Source organism: Nuphar pumila, chromosome 7 (assembly GCF_984573655.1).
Source record: "Nuphar pumila chromosome 7, dmNupPumi1.hap1.1, whole genome shotgun sequence".
Lineage (NCBI taxonomy): Eukaryota > Viridiplantae > Streptophyta > Magnoliopsida > Nymphaeales > Nymphaeaceae > Nuphar > Nuphar pumila.
Genome location: NC_143255.1, coordinates 15,632,019 through 15,646,796, shown reverse-complemented (window position 1 = coordinate 15,646,796; position 14,778 = coordinate 15,632,019). Strand labels below are relative to the sequence as shown.

General features: G+C 36.4%; 1 protein-coding gene across 1 annotated transcript in view; it reads right to left on the bottom strand.

The window, feature by feature from the left end:
- LOC149831265 (30-kDa cleavage and polyadenylation specificity factor 30-like) overlaps positions 1-5,006 on the bottom strand; it is a 44,288-nt gene extending 39,282 nt beyond the window's left edge. The window contains exons 1-2 of the mRNA XM_090013775.1: positions 4,464-5,006; positions 1,592-1,990 (exon numbers count right to left, since the gene is read on the bottom strand). Of these exons, the coding sequence (XP_089869901.1) occupies positions 1,592-1,990; positions 4,464-4,840 (776 nt within the window). The 5' untranslated portion in view covers positions 4,841-5,006. The remainder of the gene's footprint in view (positions 1-1,591; positions 1,991-4,463) is intronic.
- Between the last annotated feature and the right edge of the window lie 9,772 nt (positions 5,007-14,778).

Below are 14,778 nucleotides of genomic sequence, written 5' to 3'. Positions count from 1 at the left end.
TGTATATTAGAGATGAGATAATTTGAATATCGAAGGAGAAGAAGAAGATGAAGATGAAGAACAAGAAGAAGATAATGATGATAATGATTATTGATGGTATACTTCTTAAAAAATTGATTATGTATTGTAATTTATAACTGTTAAGTATTCATAAAATTGGTTTTTTTTGCTTTTTTATTAATCTTGTGGCATGTTCTTAAATGAAGATATTACTATTTTGTGTTGTTACTTGTTCTTGTGAGATTTGATGATTGATGATGTGTTATGTAGCTCATAGAGACATAAATGCTTCACATGTGATTTTATGGTTGCATTTTGTGCATTTCATCATTGTTTTGGGTGTTATGATTTTTTAGATTTTTTGCTATTTTTTGTTTTTTATGATTTTTTTAGAATTTAAGCTATTTTTTCAAAATTTACGATTTTTTATGATATGATACGATACGATACACATCTTATTTTGGGCCCGAATGATACGGGTTACGCTTCGATACATACAACCTTGGGGCTAAACTATAGGTTCCCAAAGCAAGAATTTGAATTGGCAAGCAGTGTGAAATCATAATGGGGAATGGGAATCTGTTATTTTAAAATTTTAGAGGATTAAGTGGGAAGCGAGTAGGAAACAATATAGGAATCATTTATAAAAGTGATAATACAAAATTGTGTGAAACATAGAAATCGAGATTCATGAGGGAATCAAGATTCTTGAACATAGGAATTGGACGCCAAAGTCTATCCCACAACTTGGCTATTGAGAAAACAAAAGTAAAACTCTTGGAAAACAAAGCCACTTCAATGACATCGGTATCAACTATATTCAGTCTGATAAAAGCTTAGTTTAGGGGAGTTGCTCCTACCATCACCTTGGCATGTGCATGCTCTTGCAGATCAAGCATAAGGTTTCACTTGGATGATTTCACACACTGATCTCCTACAATAAATGAATACTTGGAAAGTAACTGGTTTTTAACCTAGTGAATAATTTCATTCTAAGGAAGAAATAGGCCACCTCTAGAGTATACAAAACACAGCACCAACTAATGTCCTTAGCACTACCACTTTAACTTTGAGAAATCACATGATTAATACAAACTTCTCCCCGTATACAGATCTCATCTCTTGGCACAATTTTTTTCTTTAAACTTACAGAAAATGCTCAAGAATCATTTTGCTATTTAGTATCGACAGGGGTCAATTAATTATAAATAGAGCAGCAAAATAGGATAAAATGGAAAACCATTGAATGCAACACACTGATCAACAAGCATCAGATAAATATCGGCGGCAATTGATAAGGAAAACGAGAATTGTTCTACTTGATGATGCATGACAAAATGAAGTTTGTAAGAGACAAGATTACTGGTAAATCTCCACTAAAAATGTTTTGAAACAAAAAACAAGTTGACATGTCACCATATTAAATGATAAATAGATTGAAGTAGCTGCTCATGATGCATCAGATACTTCAAACTTCAAACACAACCATCCCTCAAAAGCAACAAAGCAATAAGAATGAACCAGGGCATATATGATTCTAAACAAAGAAAGTTTTATAGCAATTTGATAATAGAGAAAATCTGAAACTAACCTAGATTGCCCATGTGGGAGTGAAGAAGCAGAAGATCTGTTAACTTGGCTCGGTAAACCACTAGTAGGATTCTGTGTCTGACTCTGGCCAGCCTGCTGTTGCTGAGGAATCTGATTTTGTGATTGCTGATTCTGCATATTGACAGAATCACCAGCAGTAGATGATTTTACTGTTGCCGCAGGATTAACTGGAGCAGGGCCTTGTTGGAACTGGGTCTTTTCTCCTTGCGGTGTATAACCAACATTTCTATGTTGATAAAACCTATTTGAAGGACCTGAATTAAAAGAGGTAAACTGTTGAATCTTTTGAAATACTTCCTCCACAGGTGGTGGAGGCCCAGGAAGCTTTGCATGCCTATAACGGCAGTCAGGTCCATTTGGACAGAAACCCAATTTGTACCTGCACACGTGTAGTGACATGAGAACTGGCTCAAGTGTATGGAGATTTCCTAATATCAAATAATAACCAAAAACATGATTGGGCGCATCATTGTAGCACTCCATGATTATTCAAGATGAAAATTAATCCTCTTGGAAAACCTGCTTACATGACACACACACACACACCACATTTGCTACAATCATTTGTATGTGTGAATGACCTATCATTTCATGGTGCAAGTTGCTTTAACTCAACCCAACCATGTAGATGACTTCAGCATGGTCAATTTGCTAGGGATTAAACCTTTCATAGTGTTTTTTGGAAGAAGAAAAAAGATGCATTTTTTTGTGTCAACAAGTTTTGGTGCATTTACTACCGCTAATTTTTGCATCATAGGAAAATTATGTTCACACGTCAAAAATCGGTGATCCAAACCAAAGATAGCAGAAGTTTTTAGATAGGTGAGAAGCAGCGCACTTCTCAAAAACTCGCTTCAGAAGCGCAATACTCCTTGCATCCGAAACTTGATGGGAATCTCAATTCTCCCACAATTCTCATATGCTTCTCACATGCTCCACCCATGCTTCCTATGTTTTCTCATGCTTATTTTCATGTTTTCTATGTGCTTCCTCTCATGCTTCTCACTCACTTCCCATGTGCTTTCTCTAAATTGATAACCATCATTTTTAGATTTTGACAAACATTTAATTCTTACACTAAAACTTCATGAAATTTAAGAATAGCCACTTTTATTTTAGTTTTAATTTACTTCTCATTCAATTATCATTCCGCTTCCCATTCCATTCACATATAGCTTCCTTTTTTACTCCAATTTTGCTTTCAAATCTATCATCACTTTTCCCTTCCAATAATTTTTAAAATGCCTCACTTCTCACTTTCGCTTCTTGTATTGTTTTTCACTTCCACTTCCTAGTCTAGCAACCATGATCCAAACACCCATCCATACTACATGGACCATGTAGATCACATCTATAGGGTTAAAACGAAAGAAAAGACAAAAAAAAAATAGAAAAAGAAAATGATTTGTTAGCATACAAACAATTGTAGCAAATATGCTCCCACAAATCTCCCCCTCCCCCTCCCCCACCCCACACATGCGCATGCACACAAGCATATATATATATATATATATATATATATATATATATATATATATATATATATATATATATATATATATATATATATATATATATATATATATATATATATATTACTTGCATCAAACAAGACCAAAACTATGGCTTATTTGTGAAGTTTCCAGACTGAAGACCAAGCCTATAAGTAAACATAATGAAATTAAAAACGGAACACCAGAATTTCAGAATACAGCATAGATACTACATTGATCTTCCTGTGATTCCATCAACATAAAGTTAATCACAGTAAAAGCCTACTGTCATCAAATCTCAAATTTCTCGGTCACAAAGCAAAAGCCTATTGTCATCAATTTCAAGATATCAGAATCAGAATCACATAAGTCAGCTCCTTAACTGCTACCCTGATCTTCTCACAATTTTATTGTGCTAAGCCTCCCAAAATCACAGCAACAAATTCCAAAACCATATTTATATATTAAAGAAATAAAAAAAGGAGTCATAGTCAGTGTTGCCCCATATTCCCGGCTGCTGGGGAGCGGCGGACAGGAAATATTCATAAACATTTTTCCCTTTGCATGAAGGACTCAAAACACACATTTCATAATGAAAGCCCATCACTTCACCATTGCACCAAGCAATGGCCCTCAAAATTTCTGCTTTAACCATATCATGAAACAAAACCACATGTTCATCTGCAATTCCATCAGTCAACTCGCTTTCAAGCTGTCCATGGCTCCACCAAAAACAAAAGCGAAAAATAAAGACAAGCAGAAAGTCTCAAACCTTATTTCACCAAAAAGTTTGATCCACAAATTGCAATTTAAAGCTTTAGAAAAAGCTCAAAACCAAGCAGGGACACCAAATTAGAATTCCCAAAGGTACATCACAAATCATACAAATTTTGATTACCTGAAATCACAGAGAACGAATTTCAAGCCCATCCCTACATAAAACTAAACCGACGAAATTCCAAATAAATCCTAACAGAGAATAAGCTACTACAAGAAAATTAGAATGTACATCGAGACCCCTCAGTAACACAAAACCAACTCATTACATCAAACTTATCAGAATCTCCACACACTCAGCTCCCCCACAAGAAGAATACCAATAAACGCCTACCCTAAAAAGAAGTTCCAAACTTAGACCCTACAAAGCCAAACAACATTGCTAAAGAAAGAATCACCAAGCCCCAAAATTCACAAAGTGCGAGACACCCGAAACGCCGAAATTTTCAGATCCGAACTAGAAAAAACAAGAGAATTCGAGGGGTGAACCCAACAAAACCGCGCTAAAGGAGTGGGAATAGCTCAAAATCGGGTAGGAAATGAAAAAGAAAACGAGAAGAGAAGAAACCCTAGGGATCGTACATGTTGCACTCCTTGATGTCCTCGTTAGTGTGCTTGTAGACGCAGTCCTGCTCGCGGCACTCGCCGTAGAGGCGGAAGAAGCGGCAGATGGGCATCCGGGCCTTGTCGTACTGGTGGAGGAAGCCGCAGGCATCGCCCTTCATGCAGAGGCTCCGCAGCCAGTGGCGGCACACCGTCTGCCGGAAGCTCCGCCGTGCCAGGTGGTTCCCGGCGGTCGCAGGGTCCCCGGAGGAGGCGGGAGCCATGCCGGTCGTGCCCGCCTGGGCAGATGAATCGGAGGGGGCAAGTGGGGCGGAGGCGGTCCCGGCGGCGTTGGCAGTGCCGGCATCGAGGCCTCCCTCGAAGTCGAAGCTGAGGCCTCCATCCTGGTCGTCCATTACTCTCTCTCTCTCACACACACTCTCTTTGTTCTGTTGAGAGTTTGGAATTTGTGGGTATATCTCAAGATGCAAGACTAGTGCTCATTTCTCCCCCCTGAGAGAGAGTGAGAGAGGGCTCTGGTTTTCTCAATGAAATATAGATCGAGAGAGGTTTTCCGGCTTCAGTGGAGAAAGAGGGCATGGAACACTGTATAAAGGGGTGTTTAAAGTATGTTTTCTCGTATCAACCATGACTTTTAGAGATTTTTTTTACTTTTTTTCTGAAAAATTTAAAGTACATAGGGAACCCAGACGCTTGATTTCACTTTTGAATCATATAATTACGATGTATAAGAAGGATTTTTTAGCCACAGTGGGTGTTCTGGGACATATTGAGTGTCATCCGTATGATGGTTCAGAAATGATAACAAAAATATTTTTCATTTAAAAAAAGGTCAAGATCCTTCGTCTAAAAAAGTGAAACGCTGATTCAAGGATGTTAACTCTTTAAAGTTCAAACGTTCTATTTTTGCCTTAATCAGTAAAAGTTTGCACCATCTGCTATAATAGGAGCTCTTTTTGACAATGCAAACTTTGCCTTCGTCTCCTGTCATCGAACCGTCATTTACCACCGTCTGCTGCCATCAGACCCTTCTTTGTTGTTGTTTGCTCCCGCCGAAACATCCTTTTTTGTCGCCTACTACCACTGAAGCACCCTTTGCCGTCATTTGCTACTGCCAGAGTATCCTTTGCCATTGTTTGTTATCGGCGGAGCATCATTTACCGTTGTCTGCGTAGTGGCAGCATCGTTGCCACCATCTGCTGCGTCTAATTTATGGGTGTTTCTCCTTCACTGTCATATTATTGAGGTTTTGTTATGCAAAAAAATTGATTTCTTAATCTGAATGTTAAAACTTGCAACTGGGTGGCCGTCTCTATGCTAAATAACACATATTTTCATACTGAAATAAATCAATTTGTACTTATCCACCTTTTGGACATCGAAAAATAGTTAACGCGATTTGTTCTTATTGAAGGCCAAACATTTCAACGATATGTATTTTGAAGACTAAATGTCTACAACGATTTGTACGTTTAAAGCATGAACGATTTATACATTTAAATGGGTATTGATTTATACTTTCGATGCAACAACGATTTATACGTTTGAAGCAATAACTATTTAATGAAATTACCATGATTTGTACTTGAGTTTGATAAATCGTACAACAATGTTTACGTATGAAGTCAAACGTTACAACGATATGTACTTATGAAGGTTGCGATTTATACAATAATTTGCAAGTTTGAAGCAACAACAATTTGTACCTTTAAAGCAGTAGTGATGTGTATTTATAAAGTTACCTCAATTTGTACTTAAGTTTGCTAAATCTTACAACGATGTTTACTTATGAAACCAAATATTTTGATGATTTGTAATGTTGGTGATTGTTTAACGAATAGGATAATTTGTATTATTATATACTGAGAAGACAGGTGTAACAAATAATGGTGTGGTTAAATTTACGTGTTGTGCAAGTTAGCAATGTCTAAAGCTCATCAGACAAGAAATCTTCATCCGTTCTATGGGATGAATATTAGAGAAGTTATTCATTAGTCTCATCTAAATGAGCGTTATGAAATGTACCAAAAAATAATGAAGATTGAGAATGATAAAGACATGGACAAAGCGTTTGAATTGTAATATGCAGAGGATTATTCATCAAATATTGAAGCTGGAGACCAAAGAAAGAATGAGGAAGAACTAAAGATGAAGAAGAAGGATGACAACGAGAAGGAAAAACAAAGAAAGAAGGAGAAGAAGGAAAAACAAAGGCAGAGGAGAGGAAAAGACAAAAGAAAAATGAGGAGGAGAATGAAAAGCAAAGGAAGAAAATGCAAATGAAGAAGGAGGAGGAATAAAAGAAAAGGCAAAAAAGTAATAGAGATGAGGAGGAGAGGGAAAGGCAATTGAAAAAGGAGGATGAGTTAGAGAAGGAAAGACAATTGATGAAGCACAAATATTTTGAAAAGCAAAAGAGGATAAGGTAAATGAAGAAGGAGGCGGACAAGAGGGAAGGGCAAAAAAAGAATAAGGAGAGGAAAAGGCAATTGAAGAAGAAGAAGAACGAGGAGAAAGAGAAGAAAAGCCAAATGATGAAAATGGAATTGAAAAGGCAAAGAAAGAAGCAACAGGATGAGGAAGAGAACGAAAGGCAAAAAAAGAAGAAAGAGGACGATGAAGACAAAGAAAGGAGAAGGTGGACAAGGAAGACAAGGAAAGATAAAAGGAAGAAGCAGAAAGAGAATGAAAGAGAAAGGAAGAAGCAGGAGGAGGAAGAGAAGAAAAGGGAAAGAAATAAGCAGTAGGAGGAAGAAAATAAAAGATAAAGAAAAAGCAGGAGGAAGAGAAGGAAAGATAAACGAAAAAGCAGGAGAAGAAAAAAAATGACAGGGAAAGGAAAAAGCAGGAGGTGGAAGAGAAGTTAAGAGAAAGAAAAAAGCAGGAGGAGAAAAAGAAGAAAATGAAAATGAAGAAAGAAATTGAAAGTCAGAGAAGGGAGGCGAAACAACGAAGGAAGGAAGAAGTAAAAAAACAGAGGAAGACGATAGAGCAACAAGAAAGGTCGAGGATGGAAGGAGGGGATAAAGTAGAGAAAATTATGACCAAGGTATGTAAATCGATCAAGTCTGTCACGGTTTACTATGATATGTATTACTGTGATAATGATTACTATGTATAGCAATTAATGTGATAAGTATTATTACGTATAGCTATTAATGTGATATTATACATACACAAGTATAATATAATGTTTGTTTCACATCTATGATAGTTAAGGGTGAAAAGGCAATACATGGAAGGAGGAGACCTTTATGCTTTTGGATATAAGGGCAATTATATCATAGAATCGACCATTTCGTCCTTGTGGATGAGATGCCAAAGTTCCTTCAGGTATACATCTATGATCCTGATCATGAGGTGAAAAACATAGTGACTTTTTTAAAAATATTATGTCAATTATCGTCTGTCGGTTGCAAAAAATTTTAGATATACACAATTGGCTTGTGCTATATAACCCTTTGTACCTTTAGAGAGATTGTGCTGCCAATGGAGTGCAAGATCAACGAGTGAAAAAACAACCGTTAGTATCTGAAGTTGCGGTGACATGGGTTGAGGGCGGCGACCCATTAGGCCAGCAAATGAGGCACATTATATTATGCCCATGCCAAGGTCCGTGTTGTCAAGTTCATTGGAATTATGGGTGCTATGATCCTTTGCAGTAACCTCTACTACTTTTGTATGAGGAAGTTGGTTGGCATATAAGGATTCCGTGGATGAGAATGAATTTGCATGTGCATCGATCAAAACTATCACCTAGGAAATATTATTCGTACATGTTGAATATTCGTCAAAATGAGCAGTCAGTTCTGCTGCAGGGGGTTATCTATTACCATAATACCTTGTATGTACATAAAACTTGAAACAATGGGTTTGACTTTTTGTGACTCATCATGTTAGGTTTAGGGTTGAGTTGTATAACTCTTTGGTGCATAACTTAGGTTTTGGAGAAGTTGATGCTTCAAAAGTTGTATAGAAAATAATATTGCTATAATATTTCATTGGTGGCCCGCATTATATGTATACAAAATATCGTGATGCCATGGCCATTGTTCACAAATTTGGAAAACCTAACTTGCTTATTGCAATGATATGCAATAGTGTGTGGAGTGTGATCTCTAATAAACTGCGTGGTGATTTATATGCACAGTTTTTTATGTTAAATTTAAAAAGTTGAAGGAACTTGTGATAAAGAAAAAATTTGTTTTGAACTATCATTACAAAAGAGATGATTGCCTAATATTCACATATTCTTGATATTAGGTAGTGAGGATAAACCTCAAAAGAATGAGGATTTTGACAAGATTGTATGTGCAGAGATACCTGATTCTGCAAAACAACTGCATTTGTATGAATATGTTGTAAGATACATGGTGCATGGTTCGTGTAGTGCCTTAAATCCATAATGCCCTTGCATGGATAGTTTGCTTGGAATGCAGTTGTGTAAATATGGATATCCCATAGGATTTTTTTATCAGATTTCACAGCCAAACGACAGGTACCCTGTCTATAGGCGCCAAGATGATGGTGAGCATGTATTGGTGAGTGATCATGTTTTGGATAATACGTGGGTCGTACCTTACAATTCACAGTTATTGTTGCTGTTTAATTGTCATATGAATATTGAGATTTGTAACAAATTAAATGTTGTTAAATATTTGTACAAGTACATATAAAAGGGTCATGATCGGGCTGACACTGAGATATCATCTAAAGGAGAGAGGAGGTGTATGAATGAAACAAAAATGTTTTAAGATGCATGCTGGATTTCACCTCCAGAAGCCACTTTGAGAATCTTTGTGTTGGATCTATAAGATATGTATCTGACAGTGTATCAACTCCCAATTCACATGTCAAACCAGCAAAGAGTGACATGTATAAGTCATTCTAGGTTAAGGTGGGTTGTAGAAGATGAGTCAAACCAGCATACTATATTGACAGTGAATCAAGAATAGCTTAATGCCATTTATTGTTTGTATAGACTTCCCAACACATTACATATGGGTGAAGATTGCAAAGATGTGGCAAACGCTAAAACAAAATTTTGTCATTGGTGGGATTTACAGTTTTCCCAACAATAGAGTAAACCTTTTCACTTGAGGATTTTGTTGAATGAAGTTCTCGCGGCCACTGGTTATGAGGGTTTGCTGACTGTTAAATGGCCATGTCTGCAGAAGTTTCAAGGAAAATAGCTTAAAAAGAGGGACGTTCTTGGAGGAAGATGAAAGTATTAAGCATTGCTCTATAGAAGAAAGTATGTATGGTCTTCCTTTTGCATTGAGAAAACTCTTTTATACAATGTTACTTTTCGACGAGTTTTGGTTGGCGATGTCTGAGGACTGCAAATACAAGGGAGTTAGTAACAAAGCATGTCTTCGTAACTTTGTTTTGCTGGCTACAAAGGATAGGTTGCAGGACTATGGTTTACTTGAGCCGTGGAACATAAATAGAATTGAAATGTTTAGCGATATACTACTGCAAGAAGATCTTAATGTAATCACATCAGAGAAGGATTTGAAGAATATCAGAAAATTGAATGAAGACCAATCTTGTGTGTTTGATGAAATAATCATGGCGATGGTGCCACAGGGAGGCAAAGATTTTCTTTGTTGATGGACCTGGAGGAGGAAGGTTGTTGGCATATGTTCTCGCCTGTAATATAACAAAGCAGAGCCATCTTGGGGGATTGATTCGAGAAACGACTTTGATTGTATGAGATGGAGCTTCAATGATTGATCGGCTTGCGTTCAAGACAGTTGATAGTAAACTAAGGGATTTGACTTCGATTGATGCAAGCTTCAGTGGTTAATTACATCATGTTGGTCCCTCATGATAGTGATCAGGTCAACTTTGTGTCAAGCTACAAGAGTCAATTCGACCTTTTTTTTTAAGTTGAAAAAATTGAAAAAAGAGAATTTTAGGTTTAACCTGACAGTGTTTCAAGACATTGGTAGAGTGCTGCACCTTAGATGGTGAAAGTCAAGTAGCCTAAAGCATCACTGACTTAAGCTTGGACCCGAGTAGCATGATGCACATGAAATCCCGTGTGAATCAACAAGGACCACCATCAAAATACTCTTAGTGATCGACAGTGAAGTAGTACTCTGAAGGAAAGGTGAAGAACCCCCATCAAAGAGTGAAATAGAACATGTCAAGAGGGAGAGACAAAGATAAAGATCTAATTCTCCATGAAAGGATCCTTATTTCACATTTTTCATGGACAAAAGAAGCTCAATTATTAATTGGATTGAAGACAATCTCTTTATCTAGCCTAAATTATACACTGAATTCTCAATTTATACGTCTCAATCAAAGGAGGATATAAAAGATCAATCAAAGATCGTGTTCGGGTGGAGAATAGAAAATAGAATGAATAATCTTTTTTTTTTTTTTTTTTTCTTGGTCTTCAAACTTTTCCAATAATCACTTGAGTTTTCAACACATTGCTAGTATGAGTTATGCTACTTTTTATTATTTGTTTACAGTTGACTGATTGAAATGACATTTTAACTATTTTTTTCAAATGATTGAATGTCACTTTTTTAGTTGTAACCAATGCTGTCAATATCAGTGGGTATCAGCAGAAAATGGATACGCTTCACCCTGGAATTGGCTATTTTTTAATAAATGTAAACACTACTTAAAATTATTTTTTTAAATATTTTTTAATATTATTTAATAGCTTTAACATGTGTCACATTCTGATTGATACATAATAATTTTTATTATTTTTTGGCCGATTCAGTTCATTTGAGTATTCGGTATGACCCATTCATCTGAATCGTTGGCCAAACGATACAGGGCCGGTACCGATACTGACAACATTGGTTGTAAGCTAAATAAGTAACTTGCAAAAGTCCAACTGACTCTCTAAATTTGACATTTTAACCATTTTTCTTAAATGATTGAATGTGATTTTTTTGTGGTTGTAGTAAAGTTAAGATTAAATCATCAACTTTAGCATGAAAAGTGATACGGGCGGTCATATGACCAATATGCTGAAAATACAAGCGTCTATTCTAAAAGTTTTGAATCACAGGCGGTTAAACGTAATTTTCGTATAGGTCAGTCGGCTAAATGTAAATTTTCCTTAAAGAAAAAAATCTAACTTTTTCCCTTTCGTCTCGAACCCTCTCGCTTCTAGCTATCTCTCCTCTGCTGCAGCGAGCCGGCGACGGCGACGGCAACGGCAACGGCAACGGCTGTCGGTGCTAAGGTACCTCTCCCTCTCTCTCTCGTACAGTCTCTCTTTCTGCTTCTTTCTCAGTCTCTGTCTCTCTTTCTCCCTCCTCAGTGTCTTTGTCCGTGAGGATCAAAAAGGGGGAGGAAGAGAAAAAGAACCGTAATTCAGTTTTATATGGTGATTATTTTTTGGGGTTTTTTAGTTGTATAATGAAAAGGCTACATGGAGTATCCTTGTATGAAATATATTTCTTTGGGGTTCTGATTTTTAGGGCATTTGATTTTGGGCATGGGGGAATGGTGAATCGGTGATGGCTTGATGGGGATTTCCAAATGTCTACTAAATTTGTTTAATTTGTTTGTAAATTGTATTGCTTTGTTGGTTGTTACTTACCTTAGTTTTTTTACTTCTTAATGATTAATTGCTTAACTGTTTTGTGCTTCTTAATGATTAATTGCTTAATTTGCTTTTCTTGCTTTGCTTAAAACCTGATTTTTGTCGGTGAGTAACCGAGGGCTGCAACTGTGAACATTGAGGTTGTGAATTTTTTTATTCTATTGTAAATATGAGCAGCAAGGGAAAAAAAATACACAAGTGGGTTCAAGCTCCAGTGGCACCGGTGGTAATAGTTTAAAAGTGTGAATTATGTTCTTACTTGTTGGTTGCTGCCTGTAAATGATTAGCGAATGATGAGTTAGAAACTTAGATTTTTTTGCACAGTTTGCAATTTTTTGAACTCCATCGGAGCCACCGAGGATAGCAAGATCACCCATGCTATCGCCAGGCATTATTCTTTGTGATATCTATCATTGGACAGAAGAAAGAGAACATCTGTTTCTATACTTTCATACAACCTTTTCCCACTAAAGCTCAACGCGTGCCTTTTTGATCGCTCTGCAGAACAATCAGACCGGGAAGGAGCTCCCTTGGAGACTGACAGCTAGCAAGCGATGGGAATACCATTAAAATGCCACTGGCGTATTCAAAGCTTGAGTCAACGACAGGACTGACAGGAAAGTGAAAAAGATCACTACTCTACTGGCTTACACACATGTATATATATATGTATATATATATATATGTATATATATATATATATATATATATATATATATATATATATATATATATATAGAGAGAGAGAGAGAGAGAGAGAGAGAGAGAGAGAGAGAGAGAGAGAGAGAGAGAGAGACTACTAAATACGTAACCTACTAAACATAGATTTTTGGTGTTTTTTGACCCCATAGATTTTCAGTATAAACCAAGATTTTCATAGATTTTTTACTTTTTTCAAAATTCTCACTGTACAGACGTGATCTTGGTTTTATAGAAATAGACTCTTGGATTATCCAATTACGATGTATACGAAGGATCTTTTGAAGGTTGAAAATCTATGGCTTAGAATTTTCATAAATATTCACGCATAAAAAGTCACATTTCTTGATCTGATTACGTTGATCCAACAGTTGATTCCTAGCAAATGGACCACACCGAATGCAGCTGCAGGGTCAGATTTGCAAAAAAAACCCTATGAAAACATCGATTTATATCAACAAACATATTTGGTTGGTAAACATATATATATATATATATATATATATAGACAGTGTCCTCATGTCCTATTTTAAATATATTTTTTGAATCAGTGTCACATGTGCGAGTCACATATCCATATCTTCCCGTGCCTTTGTGACATAAATAAAGGCCTTTGGTTTGAACCAGAGTTACCATAAGCTTATTAGATAGGTGGGAAGCTCACTTCGGAAGCTCAATACTCTTCGCTTCCGAAACTTGATGAGAATCTTGATTCTCTCACGCTTCTCCTGTGCTTTCCACATGCTTCATCTAGTATTCTTATATGTTCTCTCACACTACTTTTCATGTTTTTTATGTGTTTCCTCTCACGCTTCTCACTCACTTGCATGTGCTTTCTCTAAATTGGCAGTCATCATTTTTAGATTTTGTTAAAAAATTAAATTTTTACACTAAAAAATCATGAAATTTAGGAATTGTCACTTTTATTTTAGTTTTTATTTGTATTTCATTTCGATTCTCATTCAATTCTTATATTATTTTTTTATTCCTTGCTTCCTGCTTCCTATAAATTTTAAAATGCATTGCTTCTCGCTTCCGCTTCCCGTATTGTTTTCCACTTCCGCTTCCTCGTATGACAACTTTGGTTTGAACAATGAAAAATGATAGAGGCACATAAAGTATAATGGGTTGGCAGATGCAGTCAAGGTAAAGTGGGGCCACATCATGAGTTGAAATATAGGCTTACTTGGTCTAATAACATTTAAAAAAATACATGCTTACTTTATGGGGTAAAATGAGCATTTTGTTTTAGACAAATATTTCCACATGTCAAGACCTATTAGCCTGATTGAAGAGCAACCTAAGGTGGGCTGGGCATAACACTGACATACAAACCAAATGAACCGAATATGAGGTTTTCAAGCTCTGCTCATTTTTGTGGCGAATTGAGCGGAGCTTGAGCTTATGACTAGCTCTATTACACGAGTGAAGTTTGAGCTGGATCATTTACAAAAGAGTACATTATTTCAAAGTTGGGATTAAGATGATTTGAACCCTAGACCTATTGAGCCATGCTCAAATTGTCTCATTTACAGAAAATATATATTGTTTTAAAAGTTCAAAGCATTCAAACTCTAAATCTATTGCTTGCCAGCCAAATATTTCCACTATTTATATATGCTGCATTATATGATATAAAATTATATTTATTATTACTTAACAAGCATGGAGAAGGATTCATGTGGAAGACCCATAATGATTTTCTTTGTTGGTTCATATCGCCGACCCCAATTGTTTTGGGATGAAGGCGTAGTTGTTGTTGTTTACTCAACAAGCATCTATGAGTTGAGCTAAGCCAAATACCTGTTCATGTTCAACTTGCCAAACCTATTTGATGACAAGTCAAACATTAGCCGAACCACAAGTAGCTCATCATGTTCCCAGCCCTAGCCGGCTAGGCTTGGCTTGCTGGGGTCTCAGCCCATGGGCTGCAACTGGGTACACATTTGGAGAACTAAAAGAATGAGGTGTGCTTTTGAAATATGAATTGTGTTAAGTGTGAACTTGAAGTATACAAAATAGTTATATTTTTTGTGAATAACCCTATATATGGAG